A 27,077-nucleotide genomic window follows, 5' to 3' on the forward strand; every position below is an offset into this window, starting at 1 on the left:
ATACACAGATGTCTATATGCATGAGATGATTAGTCAACAAACCTCCACTTTGATTTCATAAAGAACAAGGCCTGAGTTCAAGCAGAAGTTAATTGCCATGACAGAAACTTAACAGCAATTAAAACAGTCCCACTGGCTGCACATTAGCATCTCCAATAGACTCATTTGGTTTAGTTAAAACATTTACTCTTAGTTAAAAGATTTACTTTTAACTAAAAGTAAATTTGGGGCACATTGCTAAAACAATCATACGGTAATTTAATCCAGGGTTTCTCAAGCAATATTTAATAATTTAATTTAATAATTTAATTTGTATACCGCCCTTCTCCCGAGGGACTCAGGGCGGTGAACAGGGCAATACATAGTAAAAAACCGAATACAAAAATTAAAAGCGATTAAACCATTATGCCCATAATAATTAATACATCTTAAAATTAGAGCTATTTATAAAAACCCAACCCCATCCCATCAGACCAGGCCAGCTTGTTCGAAAAAGAAGGTTTTAAGATCGCGCCGGAAGGAGCGAAGGTCGGGGGCCATCCGGAGCTCAACCGGTAAGCGGTTCCAAAGGTCTGGCGCGCCCACAGAGAACGCTCTCCCCCTGGGGGCCACCAATCGGCATTCTTTGATCGGCGGCACCCTAAGGAGGCCCTCTCTGTGGGAGCGCACTGGACGGAGGGAGGTTGACGCCGGCCGCAGGTGTTGCCGTAGGTAATCCGGCATATTACCTATTATTATTAACTTGATCCCCATATTATTAACTTGATCCCTTCCTCTTTCCTTGTCAGATTACCACCCTGATACCACCCCACTGCACCATCAATTCCCTGCTGCAGATGCTCACATGCCATTATTGGCAGGTATGCATGAACTGCAGATTAGGAATATATTCTGACCATTATACCTGAGGGGGAACTGAACCCAATGAAAAGAGGAACAAAATATTTCTGTCTCCCTCTTTCAAATGTATGGATATAGCGATGAACATTCTCATGAATGTCAGCTGATTGTATTGATGATAGTCATCTCACAGCTCCAGTATAGACCAGGCAGTGTGGTCTGCCACTGGGCTTCAATCTCTCCATATAGACCTCACGTGCAGAGAGAAGGATCCATCTGCTTGTTATGTTGCACAGCCTCCAAAAACAGTAGCCCTGCATTTGAACACACAATAAAATCCATCCTAGAGGAATGACAGGGAAGCATATCTTTTTTGCAAACAGACCCAGCTCTTACACATAAGAACATATTCTACATATTCTACAGCAAACAAACCCATGCATATTAACAAGTGAAGACTACTGTTACACTGACTAAATGTAAAAGCTGAATACGTGTAAGGAGGGAATAAATCCTACTATCTTCCCTGTTTATTATACACAAAAGAATATAAACAAACCACACAGCTTTTACTAGTACTATCACACACAACCACCTTATTCAACTCTACTTGCCTTGTTTGCCTTTATTTACATAATGTAACATTTTTTGTAAAAGAGGAGTAACAAGAATGTGGGAGTTAGCAAGCTTCTCCATAGTAAAAAAAAACTGACTAGAGGTAATACAATACTAATAAATGTTCAACCAAAACGAACACAATCTATTTGCTCTCTTGCTTTATCATTTAGTTGATTCCCAGGAAATTGGACTCAGGGCAATTAAGATTCATAAGCTAAATGCTTTTAAAATTGTATCTGAGGCAAAGTCAAATCTAAATTAGATCAATCCAGGCTTTTAGATGTTCAGCTAGTAGCCTTTGAAGCAAGTGCATTGCTATACAGAGAACATCTCCTCTTACACATTCTTTCCAAAACAGCGACAGGCATATTCTTAAGCAGAATCCCTATAATAAAAATCTACTTGACTATTGCTAGGAAGCTATTTTGCCCAGTTCACCAAAGCAGATTGAAAATGTTTGGGTAATAACTGAAAGACTTCGTGAAGGAATGGCAAATGGATTGTGGTGTTTAAAAGCAAACCTCCAGTTAAAAGCGTTTCAGAAGATTCTCTGTATATTTATTTATTTATTTTCAACAGTGGACTGTCAAGCAACACATGCACGATCACTGCCTTTCCTGGGGTACCTTAAAATATCCATAAACCATGTACACATCCAGCACCACAATGGGAGACATAAAAAGCAGATAAGAAGAGGTATGCTTCATCTTAATCCTCATTTTATGTACTCCCTAAGGAAGGTAGTGCTTTCTCCAAGGAGCACACAGATGTGTATTTGTTAAACATCCAAGATGTACTGTGCAAGTTGTAGATCTGAACAAATCAAATTGCACATACAGCCAATTTAATTACCGCTTAGCATATATATGTGCTATATATATAAGCGGTAATTACTAAGCAGTGATTACATTGCACACACGCCTGAGCCTCGTTTAAATCAACAAACCTCACATTCTTACAAATAAGCGAGAATAAAATTTCGCTTATATTGAACGCGAGGCTACTAAAAGCAAACCCCCAAACCCAACCATCCGGCCGATTCCCGCTCGCTCCCTTCGTTACTTTTCCCTCCCGTTCTCCCCGGTCCCCAACAACCCCAGCGCCGCTCAGGCCACTCACATGTCGCTGACTTTCTCCCGCTCGCTCCTCTTGCCGAGCACGGGGAAGGACACGAGGCTGGCCGCGGCTTCGCTGCACCAGATCCGCTCGGGACTGCAGGCGCACGAGGTGGGGCAAGCAGAGGCCAGCAGCCCCCGCCAGGCGCCCAACATCAGCCAACACAAGCTCCAGAAGCCGGTCGCCGTCACCTGGGGCGAACCCTGAAGCCGCTGCTGCTGCTGCTGCCGCCGCCGCCACCACCATGCCCTTGGCGAGGCCCCCATGTCGCCGCCGCCGCCGCTCCTCGGTGGCTCTTCTTCCCCTTCCCGCCAAGCGCGATCAATCCAGCTCGGCCGCCGGGACACCGAGCCGTCAGTCACTCGAGCATCCTTTTTCTCCCCTGTCCGAGAGCAGCCGCCACCTCCGTATTCCTCCTTTCCCTCTCCCCTCCCTCCTTTCCTTCCTTCCGAAGGCAGCAACTTCTGGGGTTCTGGTCAGTCGGCGAAATCCCTCCCGGGCGCAGCGGCTCCCCTCAGAAGAGCGTCCGAGGACCAAGCCTGGGAAAGAAAGAGATGCCCTGTGAAGGGGCAGCCGGGGCCGCCGCCGCCGTCTCGGCTTGTTTCCCCTCACCGACTCCGACCCCGTTTCCCGCCCCACGAGCAGAGGGCGCCAGCGGCGCGCGCTAGAGCCGGGGCCACGCTGCCCGCGCGCGGAGAGGCGCCCGGCCGCCGCCGCCGCCGCCCGACCCCGGGATAGCAATAATTAAAAAGCTAGCGCAGCCTCTCCTCCTCGGCCAGGTGGCCGCTGCCCCCCTACCTAGGCGGCCGAACCTCGTTCCAAAGCTGCAGCGCCGCCACCCAGCTGCTCCGCTCCTCCTGCCCGGTTCCCGCTCGCCGCTCCGGGGCAGGGCTGGGAAAGGGAGGAGGTGGGCGGTGGGGGCGTCGTCGCTTCTCCTCGTCGGCGGCGGCGGTTCTCTTCCCCCCCCCCCGCCTCAACCCACAGACACAGGCGCTGTCACCCGCCGCCGCCGCCGCCGCCGCCGCCGCCACCTCCCGGTCCACGCGCTGCTGATAATAAAGCGCTCCGGCTCCTGCTGCAGCCCCAAACCGAGGGAGCTGTCACCGGTGAAGTGACGTTGGGCTGCTGACGCAAAGCGGGGTAGAAAAATCCCCCCAAAAGCCGGATTCTTGTTTTTTTTTTTTTTTTTTTGAAGGAGGTGGGAGAGGAGAGGAAGAGGAGGGGAAAAGAGGTGTGGGCAACGAGATACCAATAGTCAGGCGGAGAGTCTGGATACAACACACACAACACGCGCGCACGCGTGAGGATGGGCGAGACGGCCCGTCGCCCTGGGCAAAAAGCCTCGAAGCCTCTCTCTCTCTCTCTCTCCCTCTCCCCCCTCCTTCCTTCCTTTTCCTTCTCTCTCCCTCTCTCCCTTCCCTCTCTCTCCTTCCTTCCTTCTCTCTCTCTCTCTCTCTCTCTCTCGTCCCCTCCTTCCTTCCTTTTCCCTCTCTCTCCCTCTCCTCTCTCTCCTTCCTTCTCTCTCTCTCTCTCCCTCTCGTCCCCTCCTTCCTTCCTTCTCTCTCTCTCTCTCCCTTCCCTCTCTCTCCTTCCTTCCTTCTCTCTCTCTCTCCCTCTCCCTCTCCTCCCCTCCTTCCTTCCTTTTCCCTCTCTCTCTCTCCCTTCCCTCTCTCTCCTTCCTTCCTTCTCTCTCACTCACTCACTCTCTCCTTCCCTCTCCTCTCTCCCTTTCTCTCCTCCTCTCTCGCTCGCTCTCTCCTTTATTTTTATTTTTTTTAAAAAAATAAATAAAAATAAATCCTGCAATCTCTCGCCGCCGCCGCCGCCGCCGCCGCCGCCGTGCAAACCCGAGCACGGGCAATCGCAGCTGCGCCTTCTTCCCTTCCAAAACTGGCCGGGACGTGATCTGAATTAACACCCGGCTTGACCTGCTATTGAAACGCCTCCCGGCTCTTTCCCGAAGGGAGGAGGGTGGCTCGTCTCTAGGTTTCGCCGCCTTCCGCAGTGCGAGGGACGGTCGGGCGAGTCCCGCTTTTCGCTTTCGACGCGCTCGCCGCTCGCTTGCAACAAACCGAGACCGCTGCGGTTCCTTCGGGGCGGCCTGCGGGCTTTCCCAGGCTAGGAGAGGACGAAGTCCGGGATCGTCGGTGCAGACGTTGTAACCCTGTTAAGAACCCGGGAGATGGGTGGAAATCCGACATCCCTTCCAGCCTGCCTGCCTTGGTGATGGGACTAGTTAGCTTGCTCTGCTGAAATATACGTGCGTGCATGTCACATGTATGCATGCAATATGTACACAAGGGAGAATCTGGAGACAAGCGATATATATATCTTATATATATATCTTCCGCGATGCAAAATAGATAGATAGATGATAGATAGATAGATAGATAGATAGATAGATAGATAGATAGATAGATAGATAGATAGATAGATAGATAGATAGATAGATAGATAGATAGATAGATAGATATCCACAGATGCGGTAATAGGGAATATATTCTTCTCTAAGCATCTTGAATACTCGGGCACGTGTGATGGATGGCAGGCATCAAAACAAGTTGTCGCGGAATCCGTCTTTTCATTAGCGGTTGCTCTCTCCCCCTCCCCTCTCTTTCCGCAGTAATTTAAAAAGAAGCAGGAGAATGCACCGCAGTGTCTTCAGCAGGAGCGAGGTCTGGCGCCACCCCGTGGCTGACATGTGAACTACTGGTCGGAATGAAAAACAATCTATGCTTCGTTTATGAGCATAATGTCAGGTAGAGCTGGACACGGAAAAACTGCGAGCGTTTTTCCTCAGTTTGCCATTTCTTCCCCGGAAGTCAAGATAGCATGTCTTCCCCGTGTATATTGAGAGACATTGCAACAAAATATTTTACTCTCTGAATTGCACTCTGGTCTTGATTTAACATTTCTTCAAGGACAAATATTTTTTTTTAAAAAAATATTTAAGTATTGTTCAGTTTCGCTGGTAAGATTCACTTTCAATGCTGGGAAAATGGAATAACTTTCCATTTCCTGGAGTAGCTTCTATGCTTTTTTGACACCCACCATCACCACAAGAAATAGAAGGGACTCAAATGGGGTATTTTGGAAAATCCCAAAATCCTAAATACATACATACGCAATGTATATTTATTTCCACTATGAGTACAAATTTCTAGAAAAGCCTAGTTTCTATAATTTGTCAGTATACTAATACTGGAAATAAAATAAATCCCTCGGGGTGCTGCCTCCCTCAATGAACTCATTCATAGGAGTTTTTCAGAATAAATATTGCAAAATATTGCAGAATGAATTTCAACAGTACCTTTGTATTATTTTATTTATATCCTGCCCATTATTATTTTTATAAATAGCTCAAGGCTGCGAACATACCTGACACCTCTGCTACCTCCTATTTTCCCCACAACAACAATGCTGTGAGTGGAGTGTGGCTGAGAGAATGATTGGCCGAAGGTCACCCAGCTGGCTTCCATGCCTAAGGCAGCACTAGAACTCACAAGTCTCCTGGTTTCTAACCTGGCACCACTTGACCAAACTGGGTCTCCAGGAGTCCATTATGAGTTGTAACAGAGTACAAAAAATCAAATGGCAAATAACTGCCACCAATATTGTTTGCAATGTGCCCAACTACCCCTAATCATTATGGGTTGAGTTTGGTTTTCGTAATGGTAACCTGCAATGATACAGAGCATGATGAGTTCCCCGATCACTTTCTGTTAAATAGGGCTTTTGTAATTAACCAAGTCCACCATGACGGCCATTTTGTGAAAGTGTTGTAGCAAGCTCTTGGATGTACCCTTTTAGTTTTAGTTATTCTTTTATTCTATTGGCTTTAGAAAACTGTTCCAACTCCCAAATAAGGATATGTTGTGTCCAAATGTGGTTTGTGTAAGCAGCTTACATAATCGAAAGAGGGAAAGCAATTAAAAAGGAAAAGAACATCAGTATCCAAATAAAACAAACATTGCACGACAAAATATCTTTCAGGGGCTCCACAATGAACCTAATCTAGACCAGAGGGCAGAACCACATTTTCACATTTGTGAAACTCTTGGAGGATTTATAAATGCCTGAACGGATGCTATTCCAGAGGGCAGGTGCCCTATCAGAAAATGCTTGTTTCCAAAGTGGCATTCCTTGCTGTCTAGACTGTATTTCAAACAGCACCTTTCAGAAAACTAGGAACTATTGTAGCTTATAAACCATTGAGGACACCTGGCTATACCGAGTTGCACTCTTCACTGCCTGTGCCCCTGCGTTTTGGACTAGTGTCCAGGTGATCTTCAAGGACAGCCCCATGCAGAATGCATTTCAGTAGTCTGACCATGAGGTGACTAAAGCATCCATGAGCATCTGAAGGCCCTCCCATTCTAGCAATGGGTGCAAGATAGACACTGTGCAAAGACTTTCATGTTCACTGCCTCTTTGAGTGTTAGTTCAGGATGAGGCTGGAAGTTGTAGTTGTTAAATGTATTTGCCATCCATCTTGGTTCTAAGTGAATAAAAGAGACTTTTAAAGAGAAAGGAAATTACCTGTCTCATTAGCCCAGAACCTTTATTAACCCAGATCTGCTTATACAGCCATTAAGTTGTTGCATTAAGGTTACCACAGATTTGTCAGTGATTGGACAAATGCAGTTAAAATATACATCAAGCAATGAATATTTGCAATGAATAATAACCGTAATATTAACTTTTAATACTTTTGAGTACTCCTTTGGTTCTGTACTTTACATAATGTGTATTAACTCTTTTCAAAGATTCCTTGCTTGAAGTTCAATCGGAAACCCTTCAGGCTCTCAAGAATTCTACATTCTTGCCTGAAAAGTAGTTCTAGAAACAAAACAGTTTTAATAGAAGAAAGGCCTATTCCCTCTAGAATCCTGATCTACACTGCCTAAAAATTACACATTTTCTCCTTATACGATAAGTTATGGTGGCCTCTACTGGACAACGTCTAAATTTGTTCAATTAAACTACAACAGCATCAGAAGGTGAAGGTTACAGTAACAGGGCAAAGCTGGTAAATATTTAATAACCAATTCTGTCATCAAACAGCTGATCAATGCACTAGGCATCATGATTCAGTTCTGTTTTCAGTGGGCTTGCAAACTTCCAGAAAATTTAGCAATCGGTTGTTGCTAACCAATACAAGGTGGCTCCTGTACACTAATGCAACACTGCTGCAAAGAAGATGTGTTGTGTGGATAAAGCATGCAATGACTGAGCTTGTTTACAGACAATGAAATATTAACCACCACACATTAAGAAATCACAAAATTCTGTGAGTTGAAGTCCATGGGTCTTAAAAGGTTAGATATACCTGCTCTAAAGAATAGAAGTTACCTTTGTGCTTTTGTTACCTGGAAAACTCTTCTTCCTGCAATTCCTAGCTTGAAGTTGAGCTGAGGAGATGCTAATTTCATATTTGGTTTTGACCTCTGATAAAGCAATTTCTGCTTGATTTTAAAAGAAGAAAAATACAGTATTGCATCACTGGGAGAAAGGGGAGGGGTAAGGGGAATCTGCTTGTTGCATTTGTACCCAAATCTGCACTTCTGCTGGAGATGGGAAAGAGATGTATTTGAATGTCTGGGCCACATCCGTGAAAGTGAATGTGAAGGATGGGGGGGGGCGGGACTTGCCTGCCTATTCCCTATAAAAGCGCTTCCCGTGTCATCAGCCTACTACTTCATTTTGTCTGTGCTAAATAGAGTAGGATTGATCTATATATCTATATCTATCTATCTATCTATCGATAGATTGATAGATAGGTAGATAGATAGATAGATAGATAGATAGATAGATAGATAGATAGATAGATAGATAGATAGATAGATAGATAGACAGACAGACAGACAGAGATATAGATATATAGATATAGAAACATATATAGATAGATATAGATAGATATAGATATACTTGTCTACACAGGATGATGTACCATTTTTACAGATACAAATGTGTAAGAATGGATTTGTAGCTGAAACCTGATGTTATATGCTCATTTGTAGCAATAGTAACAATGTCATGAATTTAAAGCCATAATCAGCCCTCCTGATCTTGAATACTAGGCTTTTGCAATTGCAATTTTGCAAACATTATATCTGCTGGGACAGTTCTTTCTCTCTGAACTTCTATTGCCTGTCCAGAAATTTTAATGCTGTGGGATAAGGAAAAGGATAACACTGGAAACACAGAAAATGTAAATGTAAACAAATTAAAGTAAATGGGATGGCATAAATGTCATTGTTTGACAGTAAGTGGAATTCTTTTGAATGGCCTCCAAGTTGATGGCTGCTTAGGACCTGAGTGCTCTGTGGGAAAGAAGGAAAGGAAGGAAGGAGGGGGGAGAAATTGAAATAACTTTCTGTGTATCAGAAAGTCAATACAGATCCCACTATGGACCAAGAGTTGAACATGAGCTCAGGGTGAATGTTCCAAAGATTCTTCTACGCTAGCTGAAGCATCAAAAATTTTCTTCTTCACTTCCTTGACCCTGCCTTCTGGGACAGATCTAAGAAAGAAAGAAAGAAAGAAAGAAAGAAAGAAAGAAAGAAAGAAAGAAAGAAAGAAAGAAAGAAAGAAAGAAAGAAAGAAAGAAAGAAAGAAAGAAAGAAAGAAAGAAAGAAAGAAAGAAAGAAAGAAAGAAAGAAAGAAAGAAAGAAAGAAAGAAAGAAATCAGTCCCACAGTCCTGTCTGTACTAGGGGCTTTATAGATAATGAACAAATTAAATTGCACCAGAAGCCAAGTAGGAGCCAGAGGCGACTTGCAAAGTAGAAATGTTCCATTGTCATATCAAGGTAGAGATTACAATCTGCAACTCTACTTTCTGGTCCAGTTCCAGCTTTCAGTCGGTCTTCAAGAGCAGTCCCATGTTGACTTCAATGCATAATCCAATAGGGAGATGACTGAAGGAGGGGCCATGATTAAAGACTCCCAATCCAGAAATAGATCCAATCGGCACATAAGATGAAGTTGTACAAAGATCCCCCTGGCCATGGCTGCCACTTGCTCTTCAAGCAGAGTAGCCAGTTCAGGAAGGCTCCCAATTTGCATACCAGCTTCATATGGAGAAACGTAGCATCAACCAGGGACAGGAATGGAAAATACCAGAATTAAAACCCAGAGCTACTTGATCTTATCAGGGACAAGTTGGATCCTGTTTCTTCCCATCCAGATTCAGGAATAATTTGAAGACCCATCAGAACAATCCAATTTGAAGTATATTTTGCATTAGATGAAAAAGTTTCAAGATGGTTCATTGGATCTGCTGTGGAGAATAGTATCCTTTAGGCATAATATAATACAGTACCACTTTCACGTGGTACTGTAAATTGGAAATACAGTGCCTAAAAACTTTGACCCCCTCTTGGATCCACTTAGAACTTCTGAGTTTTCTGCTGAAAAGTTTGCAATGAAATTTCATGGTGAACAGTGGCGGGATTCAAATATGTGAACAACCAGTTCTCTGTGTGGATGCCGCTTCCGGAAGCCCATTCTGGGCCTGGGCAACAAAAAATTAGCTACCAGTTAAACCGAAGTGGTGCAAACTGGCTGAATCCCACCACTGATGGTGACCCTTAATAACAGGAAGGCTGGGATATTAATTGATTACACTTTGTTCTTGCCTTTGAGAATGGCATCAATTTCTGAGACATTGGAGAATGGAAATGATGGTTGTGTACAGGTAACCAAGAATTCTTGTATACAATGTTATCGAACTACTGAGTTCCCTACGGCAATGCCTTTTTAGACATGGTAAAAAAATGTGGGGTGCCCAATCATGGACACCCATCATCTTCCATCAGGCCCTGGCTCAGGAAGATTTATGAAACCTCTTGAATGTCTGTTATTTTAATTTCTGGGTATTCACTGACATACTGCTATTATTGAATTAGTCCTGTATTGTTTTTATGATGTTTTCAAACCTTCTGCACATCACCTTCAGTCATTTTCAATTAGGTGGCTTTGTATGTCAAATAAATTTAATTCTTTCCTTTTGCAGACTGGAGCCTCATCTAAATTTCTTTTTTTCCCCCTACAACCCTTAAAAATAAAAGTATAATCAATCTTTCAACATCTGATCTAGCAATCCCTCAGTTGTGTGTGGTGTAATTTGAAAAATCTTTCTACATCATATAAATGGGCTGGCTTCACTGGGGACAGGCAGGAATCCACATGGAGAACAAAATCTGATGTACAGCTCATATATAGATTTAGCAACTTTAAAATATGTGGATTTCAACTCCCAGAATTCTCCAGCCATGCTGGTTGGGGAATTCTGGGAGTTGAAGTATACAGTACATATCTTAAATTTATTACCATTGAGAAACACAGGTCTAGATAATGCTCCAGTTACTGCAAATTCTTTTTAAATTTACCAACAGAATATTTTTCAGCTACTGTTTATCAGCATTGACATACTGTGCGTAAACTATTGAAACATAAATTGCTGAAACAAAATTAGCTCGTTCTTAATGCCAGTTTTCTGGTAATCTGGAGCTTACAGGAAACACAGTCTCTAGGGATGTTCAAACCAAGGTAGACAAGGCTCTCAAAAGTATATTGTAATAACTGTGGAAGGGCAACATTCAAGCCCATAGGCATTTCATATCATTTTTCAGTCTTTTACTTCTAAGAATCCATGAACTTGAGTTGTTTAACAGAGAAACTTGAATATGCCTTGATGTCAAAGCAGTCATATCATTGATTGATTAGATCACATTTAATCATGTTAGACAAGCTAATGTTTCTGGAGTCAATAGTGAATCTGATGGAAAAAGCAATCTCCTTCACCTTTATTTCTTAATCATGAAAAGTCAATAATTATAACAGGCAGGAGAGCAAAAAGGGAGAGCGGGGATTTTCTCAGTCACAGTGGTCAAACTGTTTTTTTTATAAGGAAGGAGAGAGAGAAAGAAGCTACCAAAGTAGGAATAATAATCCAGGTAGTCTTCAGCTTATGATTTTTAATTAATTTATTTTTTGACATTTTTGTGACAGTTGTTAAACAAATGCCATGGTCATTAAGCAAATACATTTTACCCAATTGATACTTTTTGCCAGAAACTAGAAATAAACTCTGGAAACTAGCTTTTTAAATATGGGTTTTAGCTTTTTAAATATTGTTTTAATTGGGCTTAATTAATTTAATGTATTTTAATTCTATATTATTTTTATATTGTATTTTATGCTGCCCTGTAAACCGCCCTGAGTCCTTCGGGAATAGGGCGGTATAGAAATTTAATTAATTAAATAAATAAATAAATAAAAATGTCAAAAATTTCTGTTATGTGACTGTGGGACACTGCAAACAGCCATTAAGTTGAGCTGGTTGCCAAGTGCCCCAAATGCTATTATAATTTAAATCAGGTTGTAAATAGCTTTTGGAACGTCCATCATAACTTCAAACCGTCGCTAAGCAATTAGTCATAGGTTGAGGTCTGCCTGTATCTATTTGGGTGTATCTGTTGCCTGCAGATTCTTGTTTTGGTGGTGAATATATATTCATTTAGATGGGAGGAATCAGCTTTGGAATATTTTACACAGGAACCAAACATACCATCACAATTTGCATCCCTGTGTCCCCAAATCCAAGATCCCAATACTATTATTAGTATTTAGAAAGATTTCAAATGGTAACCTGCCATTTCTGGCCTGAACATAATTCAGGAAGCAGGAGCTAAGCTTATTCTCTCATTCAGGATTCCAGTTTGCAACAAAGTCATTGTGGCTGATATTTGTCAAATTTAAACTATGCAAAATACTGGGCCATCCTATAGTCTTCAAGCATGAGCTCCAATATGTCACATATACCACTCTTGAATTCCCACCAGTTTTATAAAAAGAAAACTTGGCATGCCTTAAAGTTAAACCTCTCTGGATCTGACAGGGTCATCACAGGACATATAGTCCATTCCCCCCCCCCGCCGCCCCTTAAAAGTACACTTGCCTGCCCAGGAAAGAAGGAAAAGACATGTTTTTGTTGTTTTTTTAACAACTATTGCAAAGATATTTTCTATAACTAAATCTCATGATTTCATCTCATTATTCTGGCTGGCAAGTAGCAGCTGGGATAACAGAAGATCTTCCGCTCTCTGAGGTAAAGGGTGAAATAGCAGCCTTCTCCCCTTACATGGACTGGGAGGTAGAAGTTACATTTATACTGGGACAGGTAGGATAGTATCCTTCCCAATTCTGGTGTTTATGTGCACACCCACACGAGGGATTAGCATTGTAACTGCCAGAATTGCATCTGGGTTAGAGGTCCATGAATGAATGAACATCCTAACACATCTGGCTGATACAAGGCTAGGGAAAGTTGTGACCATGCCAGACTGGAATTCTTGGTCTGGTAGTCCTAACACATCTGGAGAGGAATGTTACAGTTGTTTGCTGCCGATTAGAAAAGCATACATCCAACTTTCCTTATAACCTCCTGAGTGCACCTACTGCAATTATTGAGTTTTGTACACTTTGGAAAACCAAATGTTTGGTGACAAAATGAGACTTCTTTTCTCTTCTAAACCCAGGAATACCACAGGAGAGTCCCCGAGAGCCATATATCCTAAAAGACAGATTTCCTGATGGTTAAAAGGCTAAAAGCCTTGTTAAACATTGACATCCATGGCCATCGATTGTGGATTTAAATGTTCTTTAAGGTTAACCACTGATGGAGAGGGCATATTTTGTCTTCTTTACACAGTTGCCCACAAAGAGTAGCTTAGCAAACTATCAAATTATTAATTGTCATAATTAACCAATATGGTTTTTAATCTCTAAGGAATTCCACTCCAGTGAAGTGAGAATTATGGGCAAAAAGATGGAAAGAGAGAAAATGTACCAGCTAAAGCTAAGCTCCAGGGAAAGATTTAAAGGATCAGGTTTCATAGTTCAATCTGGTTAGAGCAGGAGATCTCAAGCTGTGGCTCATGATCCCTTCCCTAGAATAGGAGCAACCTTGCCAGTTTTTAAAACTAAATAACGCATAGTTTGGGTATTGTCGAAGTTGGCTTGTTCAGAGAAAGCAGGATGCAAAGCCCAGAATGAATTGCAATAGCAACACTTTCTTAAGATGTCCCAAAGTGAAAATGTTTCATTTCTCATCCAAGAAACTTTTTCAGTTCAGCTCTTCTTTGATGAGAAGTGAAATTTTTTCAAAGGAAAAAAAAAGCAAGAACGTCCAGTTGCCTTTTGGAAAAAGCACCTTTGAGATAACCATGACCTGGATGATTGAGAATCTCCATGGACACTTCCTTAAGACCTGGGAAAGGTCCATAGGAATCAACACACACACACACACACACACACACCCCTCCAAGGTTTTAGAGATAGCTAGAGCTAGGACAAAGAGGAGAGCAAAATTCAGAGTGAGTTCTAGAACTGCAAATCAAAGAGATCTGAGTGAATTTTGACAACACCCTACTTTGCATGCACAAACATTTGAAAAGTAGGCAAGTGGTCAAAACTCACTGGAGTGGAGGCTTGCAAAGACAAAGCTTGGACCGAAGTTGCATCAACTTTTAAGAGATGGCTAAATTTCTTGATCTAATCATCTGTCAAAACCGTCTGCCAACTACGGTGCTTTTATTCATTATGTGTTTATTCCTTTATTTCTCAGTTTTATTCATGAGGGGATCACAGAAATGTATTTATTGTTTTAAGGCAGACATGTCAAACACAAGGCCCGGGGGCTGGATCCGGCCAGCGAAGTGGTTTCATGTGGCCTGCGAAGCCATCCTAGAAACAGTGAGGGAACGGCTCCCACTGCCTTGGCCCTGGCCCAGAGACCCTCCTTCTGCCAGAGACCCTCAGATCTGTCCCACTCCTGCCCAGGCCCCCATAGGCACCCTTGATGCGAACGATGTAGAGCTGGCCACGCCCACCCAGTAGGCCATACGCACTCTAGCCACACCCACCCAGTAGGCCACGCCCACCCTGGCCATACCCACCCGGCCCCTTGAGGGCAACCGCAATGCTGATGCGGCCCTCAATGAAATTGAGTTTGACACCCCTGTTTTAAGGGATCCTGGTTCCAAAAAGATAGGAACCTCTGATACAGAATTATTCTGGTGTCTGATAAGTTTGATTGATAAAGGGTCCTGCCAGGTAATAAAATCTATTCTATCCTTGTGTTGGTATTGGTTTGTAAAATGAGTTAATTAATGTAAACATGGGAATAAAAAATAGGCAAAATTATTTGATGGATTATAAGATTTAAAACTGCCTATCAAACATATATGGTCATATCAAATTTCACAAACGTACTGAAGCAAATTAAATATGTACCTAAATGCACAAAAAACCCCTACAATATCTGAAAGAACAGTGTGAAATGCAACCAAAAAACAGCTGAGGAAACTAAATCCTGGGAAGAGTGCTATACAGTCTGACTGAACCTTGGTGGCTGCATTGAATGGGAGAGCGGCTGCAGCCTTGAATTAGATCGCACCTGCATGATGTACTCATGGCTCCCAGCAAAGTAAAGGTATTTCTGCTGGCCTTTCAAAAGAAGACCTGGTTATGTGCCCCCACCTGGGACCCTGAATGAGTTAAGGTTAAACCCATTTCTTGGCTACATTAACATCTATAGCAGAGGTAGGCAACTATGGCAACTTTGCAACCTGTGGACTTCAACTCCCAGAATTCCTGAACCATTTACAGGTCATAAAGTTTCCATAATTGCCCACCTATGATCTGTGACAATAGTTTTACTCAGTAATATTTTTATTTCATATAGAATAGAATAGAATAGAATAGAATAGAATAGAATAGAATAGAATAGAATAGAATAGAATAGAATAGAATAGAATAGAGCTGGAAGGGACCTTGGAGGTCTTCTAGTCCAGCCCCCTGCTCAAGCAGGAGAACCTATACCATCTCAGACAAGTGACTATCTAGCCTCTTTTAAAAAATCCCCAGTGATGGAGCACCCACAATTTCTGGAGCCAAGCTGTTCCGCTGGTTAATTGTACTCACTGTGAGGAAGTTTCTCCTTAATTCCAGGTTGCTTCTCTCTCTGATCAATTTCCAACCATTGTTTCTCATCCTTCCCTCTGGTGCTTTGGTGAATAATGTTACCCCCTCTTCTTTGTGGCAGCCTCTCAAGTACTGGAATACTGCTACCATGTCTCCCCTATTTCTTCTTTTCTATAGACTAGCCAGATCCAAGTCCTGCAGACGTTCTTCATATGTTTTAGTCTCCAGGCCTTGGATCATCTTAGCTGCTCTTCTCTGAATTTTTTCCAAACTCTCAACATCTTTTTTGTGATATGGTGACCAAAATTGGCTGCAGTGTGGTCTTACTAGGGTTTTATAAAGCAGTACTAATACTTCATGTGATCTTGATACTATGCCTCTTTTTATACAACCCAGGATTGTATTAGCTTTTTTGGCTGCTGCTGCACACTGCTAGCTCATACTCAATTGATCGTCCACTAGGACTCCAAGGTCTCGCTCACAGTTACTGTTTTTAAGCCAGGTCTTGCCCAGTCTGTACTTGTACCTTTGATTTTTCCTGCTTAAATGTAAAACTTTACTTTTCTCCACATTGAAATTCATTTTGTTGGATAGGGCCACGGCTTTTTGTCTCATAGAATGCTCAGAACGGCGTTCCAGCACCTTTTTTTTTTTAAAAAAAGCTTCTTCTGAAAGCCTATTGCAGGGCTAGGCAATCTTGGCTCTTCTTTATGACTTGTGGACTTCAACTCCCAGAAATCCTGAAACAGCCATGCTGAGGGGAAAGGGAGAGGTTTCCAAGCTGAGCCATGCTGGCTCAGGAATTCTGGGAGTTGAAGTCCTTGAGTCATAAAAGAGCCTGCACTAGAGGAGGACATTAAAATTATTTATAGGGTTACTTCTTTAGGAACTAAACTTTTAGAATCTAAAACAGCTAATTCAAAAAAGCCAACAGGAAAGAACCTCACATTTTTCATCTGCTTCTGTCTTTTGGAAGGTAAAATTAGATAACAAAATAATGTATTTCCTATGTTAACATCTCTGCAATGAAATCAATAAAGGTAACAGGAAAGAAATGAGAAACATTTTTCTCAATGTAATATGTCTAATTTAGCTGATGCTAGAAAAAAAATAGTATCTTTTGTACATACTCTTGAAAACTATTTTGAATCTAACCATCTATTACAACTAAACCACTTTAAATTAAACAATTCTTAAGAATGAAATATTATTAATTTGGACTTTACTTTTACTGTTTGGACTGTTGTGTGTTTTGAAAAATAGATTATTTAGAATCTAGTTATACTGCACTTCAGTCTTTAAATAATTAACCTAGTATATACATAACAATATATGATGTTTTCCATGGTGAGCTTAACATCAATAACAACATTTATTAAAATGGTTAAAATAATTTCTGGTGGTATTATCTGTACATTAAAATTTTGTTTAGTCACAATCTTTCACTTTTCACATTCTTGAAAAGCAGTGGTCATGTATCCTAGCAAAAGATGTTACATATGTGCATAAGCATAATCAGTAGCATATGCCTTTTTAAAAATATCAAACATGCAAAGAAACAAAAATAAGTCCAAAATATCTGTATTACATCCAGAAATGCCAACTTTGCAACCAATATTTCTCATCCATAACTATGGCACGCTAAGGATACCTGCATACGTGCAAATGGTTCTCTGGGATCAGTAACGCAGCAGGGATTGCTTTTTCCTTCCAGTAACAGATTGCTGGGAAATACCAAACATGGCCTTAAGAATTCCAATGTTTGTTACAAATTTTTCTGGATGTAGTTGGAAAGAGGCCTAGAAATGCCAGCACAAATACATCACACTTGCTGAACGTGCACACGCAACTAATTACAATCTTCAATTATATGTGATATATCCAGGGCTTTTTTTCCCATAGAACACTCAGAATGGCATTATGGCACCTTTTTTTGCACACCAACAAAAAAAAAAGAAACCTGAAGGAAACTGTTCTGGAGAGCCAAATTCTCCTCAGGCAGCTAGGTTGCAGAGCAGCAGAATGCATCGCAATGACAGGCCTTCAGATGGCTCAAATCAAAGGAAATATGATCCATGCAGGCTAATTTAAAAGTGGGAGGGTAAGAAGGACCGAGTGTGAACAGGTTGCTTAGCAACCTGCTTAAACAGTCTCTGTAACTTTCAGCTCCCGGTGCCTTGCCTTTTTTAAGCTGGGAAGTTGAAAAAAAGGCTAAAAAGAAGGCAATAGAGTGCTATCAAAGAAAATGTATAGATATAGCCAGCAGATGTTTAGGGAACCTTTATTTTTCATACACTGTTCAAATTTTGTTTTAATGCCATGGTGATACATGCTGGCTACTAGTTATAACTTTGTTTGCTTCTACTTGTTTGCAGATCTGTTTTTTTATCTTTTCCAGGATCTTCCCAGGTATTGATGTTAGACAGATTGGTCTGTAGTTTCCGGGATCTGTTTTTTTTTTCCTTTCTTGAAGATGGGAACCACATCAGCCCTTTTCCAACCCTCAGGTGCTTCCCTGGTGCTCCAGGATTTTTGAAAGATATGGTGCAATGGTTCTGAGATAACATCTGCCAACTCCTTCAGAACTGTGAGATGTAATCTGGCAGGTCATGATGATTTATATTCATCAAGGTTGGATAGGTGTTCTCTTACTATTTTCTTGCTTATTTTAATTTTTATTTCTAGTTTGTCTTTTGCAGTGGTTTTTTTGGGTATGTTGGGCTATAGTTTCTTTTTGTGTGAAGACTGATGCAAAGTATGAGTTAAGCAGCTCTGCTTTCTCCCTGTTGCCTGTTATTTCCTTGCCATCTTCTCTCTTTAGTAGACCTACAGTTTCCTTGACTTTTTTCTTGTTGTTAATACGTTGGAAGAAACTTTTTTTATTATCCTTGATTTGTGTTGCAAGTCTTTGTTCGTCTGAGCCTTTGCTTTCCTGACTTCATCTTAGCTGTCTGCTGATAATCGGCCTTAGTTATGTGCCCCTCTTGTTCTGTACCAGCCTGCTACCGGCCCTGCAGAAAAGGCAGGGACAACCCCTCTTACAATAAGGCAAGAGGCTGGAATTATGCCTGCCAAATTTATTACTACAAAAAACAAACGGAACAAGACAAACCAAGAAACAGGAGCTTAAAGAAACAGGAACAATCCAAGCGGTTGCCTTCAGCAAACCAGCCCTCCCCACACATTCCCCTTATATAGAGTTCAGGGCGTGGCTTCTCTCTGCCTCCTTCCGAGAAGCCCCATTGCCTTCCTCTGTTTGCTCCTAATTGACTGCCTCCTGCGTCGGGCGTCCTTGAACAGGGCCAGCTGTGGGTCATCTTCATCCACGCTGTCAGGCTCACACAGCTGGGTCTCCGTGGTGACCAAGTGGGAGGGGCCTGGCTGAGGGCTCTCATCAGCAAGATCTTCAACCCCCTCAGCAAGGTCTTCAACACCCCCCTCCTCCTCCTCTGAGTCATCCGACCCAACTGCCGAACCCACAGGCTGACCCTGAATCACAACAACTCTTTCCATTTTTTGTATTTGTCCTTTTTGTCTTTCAGTTTGTCAGAGAGATTTTTGTGCAGCCATGCTGGTTTCTTCTTGAATTTCTTGTTTTTCTTTTTCAGTGGTATTGTACTGGTATGGACTTTTATGATCACATTTTTCAGAATTTCTCACGCTTCTTGGGTTGTTTTCCCCTTTAGGATTTTTATCCATGAGATCTTTCCTAGGTTCTCTCTGACTTTGTTAAAATCAGCTCTTTTGAAGTTTAAGACCCTGGTTGGATTGTTTTCTGTTGCTAGTGTTTGTGTTATATTAAATTCCAGTATGACATGGTCACTTTTGCCAAGCTTCCGGTAACTTCTACTCCCTCTATCACTTCTTCTTTATTAGTGAGAATTAAGTCCAGTATGGCTTTTCGTCTAGTTCCCTCTTCTACCTTTTGGATCACAAAGTTGGCGGCTAGGTTGGTTAGGAATTTGTTTGAACTCCTGCTCGCTGCAAAGTTTGTCTCCCAGTTGATATCTGGATAGTTGAAGTCTCCCATGATTATTGTGGTATGCTTCCTACATACATTTGTTAACTGGTTGGCCAAAAGTTCGTCCATTTCTTCTGATTGGTTGGGTGGTCTGTAATATACACCTATGGTAATGCCAGTTTTTTTCTCTTTTATATTGACCCATGTGTATTCTGGAGAGATTTTATCTTTGATCATGTGCATTTCTATAGATATGTAGTGTTCTCTTACATATAGTGCAACTCTCCCTCCTCTTTTTGTACACCTGTTTCTTTTGAACAATTTGTATCCATCCATCAGTCCATTCTATTCATGGGTTTCGTCCCACCAGGTTTCTGTAATGCCAGCTATGTCATACCCTCCCTCATGAACTATTGCTTCTAGTTCACCCTGTTTGTTCCCCAAGCTTTGAGCATTTGTATATAAGTATGTAAGAAAGCATGGGCACTCCAGCACTGGAGATTTTTAAGAAGAGACTAGTCATTCATCTGTCTGAGATGGTATAATTTCTCCTGCTTGAGCAGGGGGCTGGACTAGAAGACTGTTTTGTTCCAGCCTACGACCGGCCCTGTTTGAATGTCAGGGAAAACCCCTTTTTATAATCAACAGACTGGAACTAACCCAACCAAATTTATTTACAAAAGTTAAACGAAAAGTTCAAACAAGACTTAAACCATAAAGGTTAAACAAGAGTTAACCAATAACAGACCAGGACTCTCGCAGAAGCTCTTCAAACGGTTGCCTTCAGCAACCAGCACCTCCCACACATTCCCCTTTTAACAGCAGTCCCAAGGCGTGGCTTCTCATTGCCTTCTCCCGAGTTGCCTCATTGCTTTCCTCTGCTCAGTTCTGCTAGATTGCCTCCTGCTCCTAGTGTCCCTGAACAGAGCCAGCTGTGGATCATCTTCTTCCAATCCTTCATGCTCACACAGCTGGGTCTGAGGAGGAACAAGATGGGAGGGGCCAGGCTGAGAGTTCTGCGGTGCATCAGAACCTTCCTCTGACACCAAAGGCTCTCCAAACCCCCCTCCTCCTCCTCTTCAGAATCGTCCGACTCAGCTGCCGAAACCACAGGCTGATGCTGAATCACAACAAAGACCTCCAACGTCCCTTCCAGCTCTATTCTATTCTATTTTAGCATATTGTTTTATTTTTGTTTTATGAAGTATGCTGCCCAGAGTCACTTGTTGAGATGGATAGCTACAGCAATCAAATTAATAAAAATTAATTAATTGAAATATCTGGAAATAATTGAAATATCAAAGAAGGTGACAGATAATTTTCCTCCATCTGCATTTGAGGCAACATTTTCATGAAGGTTCTTATGGAATCAAAAGAAGGGGGGAAAACCCTCAAGTGACTAAAAGAAAAACTTAGATGAAAGAAAATGGAAACTCATGTCAGTAACTAAAGCATCCCCTTCTACTGCTCCATTCCTGCTATAGCCACGATTGTTGAGGGCAGCACGCGTGAAGGAAGATTTGTGTGATTATACCTGTCCTTGATATATTTTATGTATTATAGTTTGCCTGGCCCTTCAGGAAAATAATCATTTTAATTGATATTAGGAATTGTCAGAAAAGATTGGATAAATCAAAACATAAAAGGTCTCGGCATTCACTGACAAACTGAAACCCCAACTTAATGACTCATTTTATGCCTAAGATTTATTTTAACTAGTAAAATAAAGTTTTCATCCAAGAAAAATCTCATATTAGGAATCTTAAGGACTCTCAAAAGAAAATATGTTATACATATTTTAAGTGCAAATTAAAAATCTAACTTCAGAGTATTTAATATAATTGGTGCCAGTTGGGAAATAAAAGTCTCAGATTTAACTTACCGTATATACTTGAGTATAAGCCGAATTTTTCAGCCCACTTTTTGGGCTGAAAAATTCCACTTCGGCTTATACTCCAGTCAACAAAAAAACTTACCGAGGACTTGTGCGCGGCCGAGGCTTTGGAGCTTCCGGGATCGCGCTCACCTCTCCCAAGCCACCGCCGTCCGGAGACCTGCCGAAGTTTGGGGAGGTTTGGGGAGGTGCGCGCGCACCTCCCCAAACCTCCCCAAACGAAGCCGGGTCTCCGTTCCTCTGCGCCCTGCCTGCCTGCTTCTTTCCACAGCAGAAAGAAGCAGGCAGGCAGGGGGCGGAGGAACGGAGACCCGGCGACGTTTGGGGAGGTTTGGGCGCCTCTCCAAATATCCCCAAACGTCGCCGGGTCTCCGTTCCTCTGTGCCCTGCCTGCCTGCTTCTTTCCACAGCGGAAAGAAGCAGGCAGGCAGGGGGCGGAGGAACGGAGACCCGGCGACGTTTGGGGAGGTTTGGGCGCCTCTCCAAATATCCCCAAACGTCGCCGGGTCTCCGTTCCTCTGTGCCCTGCCTGCCTGCTTCTTTCCACAGCGGAAAGAAGCAGGCAGGCAGGGGGCGGAGGAACGGAGACCCGGCGACGTTTGGGGAGGTTTGGGCGCCTCTCCAAATATCCCCAAACGTCGCCGGGTCTCCGTTCCTCTGTGCCCTGCCTGCCTGCTTCTTTCCACAGCGGAAAGAAGCAGGCAGGCAGGGGGCGGAGGAACGGAGACCCGGCGACGTTTGGGGAGGTTTGGGCGCCTCTCCAAATATCCCCAAACGTCGCCGGGTCTCCGTTCCTCTGTGCCCTGCCTGCCTGCTTCTTTCCACAGCGGAAAGAAGCAGGCAGGCAGGGGGCGGAGGAACGGAGACCCGGCGACGTTTGGGGAGGTTTGGGCGCCTCTCCAAATATCCCCAAACGTCGCCGGGTCTCCGTTCCTCCGCCCCCTGCCTGCCTGCTTCTTTCCGCTGTGGAACGAAGCAGCCTGAACGAAGCAGGCTGCTTCTTTCCACTGCGGAACGAAGCAGCCTGCCTGCTTCTTTCCGCTGCGGAACGAAGCAGCCGGCGGCGGAGGCTTGCAGAACGGCGGATCGGCTTATACTCAAGTCACCAACTTTTTCCAGTTTTTGGGGGTGAAATTGGGGGTCTCGGCTTATACTCGAGTCGGCTTATACTCAAGTATATACGGTAACTCCTAGCTCTACCCTTCTACAGTGTTAGAATAGTGTTCTCAAAAAGATGATAATGATGATGGATGTGAGCAGTGCTTTTTTGTAAAAGAAAAAGGTGCTGGAACTCACACATGTCATACAACCCACCTTGCCTACCCTACAAGGTTCCATCCAAAAAAGGTGCTGGAACTCCGTTCTGAGCATTCTATGACAAAAAAAGCCCTGGATGTGAGGATGATGGCATGATTATCATCCCTGTCAATGGATTCTATTTTGTCAGGATAGAGGGCTTGGTTATGGTAAGCCCCAAGAAGAGTCACTCATACCAGAAAAATCTCAACTGAAGATTCGGACTAAATGTATCTGACAACACATTTGTAATGATGCAGTACTTAAAAAGTACATGTTCTATGCTCTAGGATCAAGATTAAAGGGTGCTGAATGAATATGCACAGAATATCAAAGAAGCGACCACATTAGCCAAGCAATTATATTGAAATGGTTTGATTATATAAAGAGACTAAATGATTACTGAAGAGGAAAATAAGGAATTGATGAGAAAGATGTTACGTTTAAAGGATAAAAGGCAATTTATATGCATTAGTGCATAGAAACTAGTGAAAGCTAGAACGGTTTGCAAGAATAAAAAAGTACAGAGAATTATAGTAAAAAAAATGCTAGTTTAAACTTGATTTAGTTAAATTTTCCTTTATTTTCTCTTCTTTCCTGCCTTTCATTTATTTTAGCTACCTCTTATTCTTTTAGTGAACTTTGCAAAATGTTGCTTACTTCCAAATGGAACTGTATGATGTGGAAATGAGAGAGAGAGAGAGAGAGAGAGAGAGAGAGAGATGATAGATGATAGATAGATAGATAGATAGATAGATAGATAGATAGATAGATAGATAGATAGATAGATAGATAGATAGATAGATAGATAAAGTCAGACCTGCTTCATTACATCCAGATTTTTCTTTTCTTGTTTGGTCCTCTGAAATATTTTTCTACATGAAAATTTAATAAAACTATTTAAAGAATAACATTCAGGTGGCCTCATTGTCTTTGCACTAGCATAACACTACAGGTCATATATAAATAATGGCACTAGAAATTGTGGTTCAATTATTAATAGATGGTTATTATCAATAAACAAGTATATAAATTGCATTTTCTTACAATAATCCATGTCCATTAGATTCCCTTTCCCAAGTGCATAAATAGAGCCATATTCCCCAAGCTTGCATAATATATTTATGGAGTTCAGAAAATGGTCACAGTCATTCTATTTAAAAACAGAACAAGAGGTTAAAGTTCTGTTCTGTGCTTTGTAAAAAAAAGAGAGAGAGGGAGGGAGGGAGGGAGGGAGAAAAAGCTACTGCTTTCCACTTAGTTGTAACTCTACCTCCCACACTCAAAATAACATCCTTCTCTGAAAACAAAGTACACAACACTGCAAACATAGTAACATAAAGACAAAAATTTTGATTGCTCTTGGATTTACATGCAAACATATCTGAGAACTGTATTTGGATATTCTAAATATATATAGAAGGATGTATTTAAATAAGATTACACAGTATGAAAACAATTAAGTGATTTTTCTCTTTCAATGCATTCACTTTGGACATATCTATATCTCTTACTGTATTTACAGACTTACAACCAGTTGCTTGGGGACCTCCCTAGGGGATACTTGTGATCTGGATTCAAAGTTGAAGGGTCTTTGATGCTGTCTGAGCTTGGCTGTTTTCTTGCAGACATTTCATTACCCCAACTAGGTAATATCATCAGTGCATTTCAACCCTGAGCTACAAATATTCTCCTTTATTAGATTCAAAGTTCCAACAATTGTCCCCCATCACAGTCATGTCATTGCCTTCAGCAATAGGCCTGCATTTATGGCTGTTGGCAGCTTCCCATAGTAACATGGCAGCATTTTACAAAGGTTTTGCTGAGAACCAGTATTTACTTGGTTCACTTAACAGCTGTGGCATTTGCTTAGTGACCACCACAAAAAAGATAGTAAAATTGGGTCAGTCATATAGTGACATGAACTATTACCAAATATGAAAACTAATACAAACTAAAAGAAAAAATATATAAGGTGCCGTAAGGAAAGAAACATAAGAATTTTTTTAAAAAAGAAACAGAAAAGAAATATATAAAGAAATTTCCCCTCCATCACAACGAATATAAACAATTTTGGTAACTTTATCACTTTCTTTTAAAATGCAACAAATGATCTCTCCATTCTATATCCCATCTCTTATCGATAATCAAATCCTTAAAACCTTGTCATTTCAGCCCTAGTCAGCATTCAGATGTTTAACAAGTTACTTTTGTAAACTCAGTATGAGAAAGTTATCCAAATCATTCTTTTGGTTAGTTATTTGTATACCCTTTTTAATTATTAAGACATCAGCCAATGTCATTTGTATATCCTATACAACAAGATGTCTTGTCGTCTCCTTGCAGTTGCAGGAAGCAACTGTGTGGAGTACTTATAATAATAATAATAAGTTGGAAGGGACCTTGGTGGTCATCTAGTCCAACCCCCTGCTCAGGCAGGAATCACAAGTCATCTCCTTGTCCAGAAATAATTTATGAAGAGCTGGTCTTCAAAATTCCTCTCTGGACAAGGAAAGGACTCAACAAGAAGTTAGTTCCATGGGTCAAATATTATAGCCCCTTATCCCACTCCCAACCCCACCCACTGGAATCCTTACTCTGGCATGGGATGATTAACTAGAAGGAAATTAATATTTGTGCTTATATCCATTTAAGAGAAAAAGAATGCAAAAGAATAAACAAGCATACAATTCATGATGAAGGGAATACAATAGTGCCAGCTATTTGCCTAGTATGCTTATGGTGGCAAGTCACAAACCATTCTGGAGGTGAAAGCCATCAACTATTAACTTATTAAAGTCAAGACAGGAAGCTCGTTAGTTGCTAGCAGTGGCTTGAGACATGCTGGAGGAAACCAATTAACTAAACAAATTAACTAAAGTCACAGAGTGGAGCTTGCTAGTTTGTGGTTAGTGCTTATTAGTGAAGTGCCAGGTCACAGAGAAAAACTGCTCAGGAAGAAATAGCTTGCTTAAGTAATCTCTCTCTTTTGCAAGAAGGAAAAAAAAGCAGATCAAGCACAGAACAAACTTTTAATGGAGAAAGTAGATATAAGGGTTCATGGGTTATGTACTGAAAATCCCAGAATGCTGCATACATATTTGTTGCAATGTCTTCCAGCCCAGCTGTCCAACCACACTAGGTTCTTCAGAAACAAGGAATTGGGAAAAAAAATCTGGCTAGAAATCTGGTATGCCATTGGACAACACAAGTCAACAAACAATACTCCAAAGGTAGAAACAACTTAAGATAATAGTTTCTGCATAAATAATTAACATAAAGAGAACGTAGTGGGAAAATGTTCTGAAAAAAAGATTATTTCTATTCTAAGAGAGATCCCTACAAAAATCTATATTCTATGGCATTTCAGATCAGCTGTACATGGCAAATAACAGAAGTTTTCTTAAACTTGGATAACTATCTAAGTTATTTGCATTGAAAAATTGACAACCCCTCCCCTTATGATTCAGTTAGACAAGCAAGTTAATTTTGGAGTTAGACAACAGGTTAATTTTGCAGCATGCCTAAGAACTAACTTTGATGATCCAGTCCAGTGAATGACTGCCAATTCTGAAATATGTCATTTCTAGTAGGGGATAGGCTACTGACTTTCAGCTACTAACTCTGAATGTGAAGAAAAGAGGCTTCCGTGCCTAATTTAACAAAGAAGTATTGGATGAAACATAAGAGAAACTGGTTCATAAAGGCATTGTAGACAACATGACAGTATTAATCAAGATTTGCTTGGGTAGGGATAGAAAAAATAAGGAATTGGGACAAAAAACACGTGGGAGGAGACACCACCAAAATGTCTGAATTTAAGCTCACATATCCTATTAAGAATTTTCTTCTGAAGCCTTAACAAAGTATCATATTTAAGATAAAAAAAGATAACTGCATTGTGAAAACAGATGTCCTTAACACACGAACTCGGCTTGCTGAACAACCCTGTAACTTAGAGCCAAAGGTTCATTACAGATAGTCATCGACTTACAATGACTCATTTAGTGACTGTTTGAAGTAACAGCAGCACTGAAAAAGTGACTTCATGACCAGTCCTCAAACAACCATCACAGCATCCCCAAGGTCACTTGACCAGAAATTGGGTACCTGGCAACTGGCATGTGTTTACTATGGTTGCAGCCTTCTGGGATTATATGATCACCATTTGCACCTTCCAAGCCAGCTTCCAACAAGCAAAGTCATCAGGAGGGGGAGCTTCGCTTAACAACCTTGTGATTCACTTAAGGACTGCAGTGATTTGCTTAACAACTGCGGCAAAAATGGTTGTAAAACAGACAAAGCTCATTCATCGGTCACCTAGCTTATCGATGGAAATCCTGATCCCAATTGTAGTCAAAAGT

The 27,077-nt window shown here is 41.7% G+C and overlaps 1 protein-coding gene across 1 annotated transcript in view; it reads right to left on the reverse strand.

The window, feature by feature from the left end:
• Positions 1-3,423, reverse strand: part of NTRK2 (neurotrophic receptor tyrosine kinase 2) — a gene marked incomplete at its 3' end in the record, with an annotated part of 199,668 nt that extends 196,245 nt beyond the window's left edge. The window contains exons 1-2 of the mRNA XM_081317128.1: positions 3,373-3,423; positions 2,578-3,113 (exon numbers count right to left, since the gene is read on the reverse strand). Of these exons, the coding sequence (XP_081173254.1) occupies positions 2,578-2,840 (263 nt within the window). The 5' untranslated portion in view covers positions 2,841-3,113; positions 3,373-3,423. The remainder of the gene's footprint in view (positions 1-2,577; positions 3,114-3,372) is intronic.
• Positions 3,424-27,077: the final 23,654 nt, after the last annotated feature.

Source organism: Vipera berus, assembly GCF_964194415.1.
Source record: "Vipera berus genome assembly, chromosome: 2".
Lineage (NCBI taxonomy): Eukaryota > Metazoa > Chordata > Lepidosauria > Squamata > Viperidae > Vipera > Vipera berus.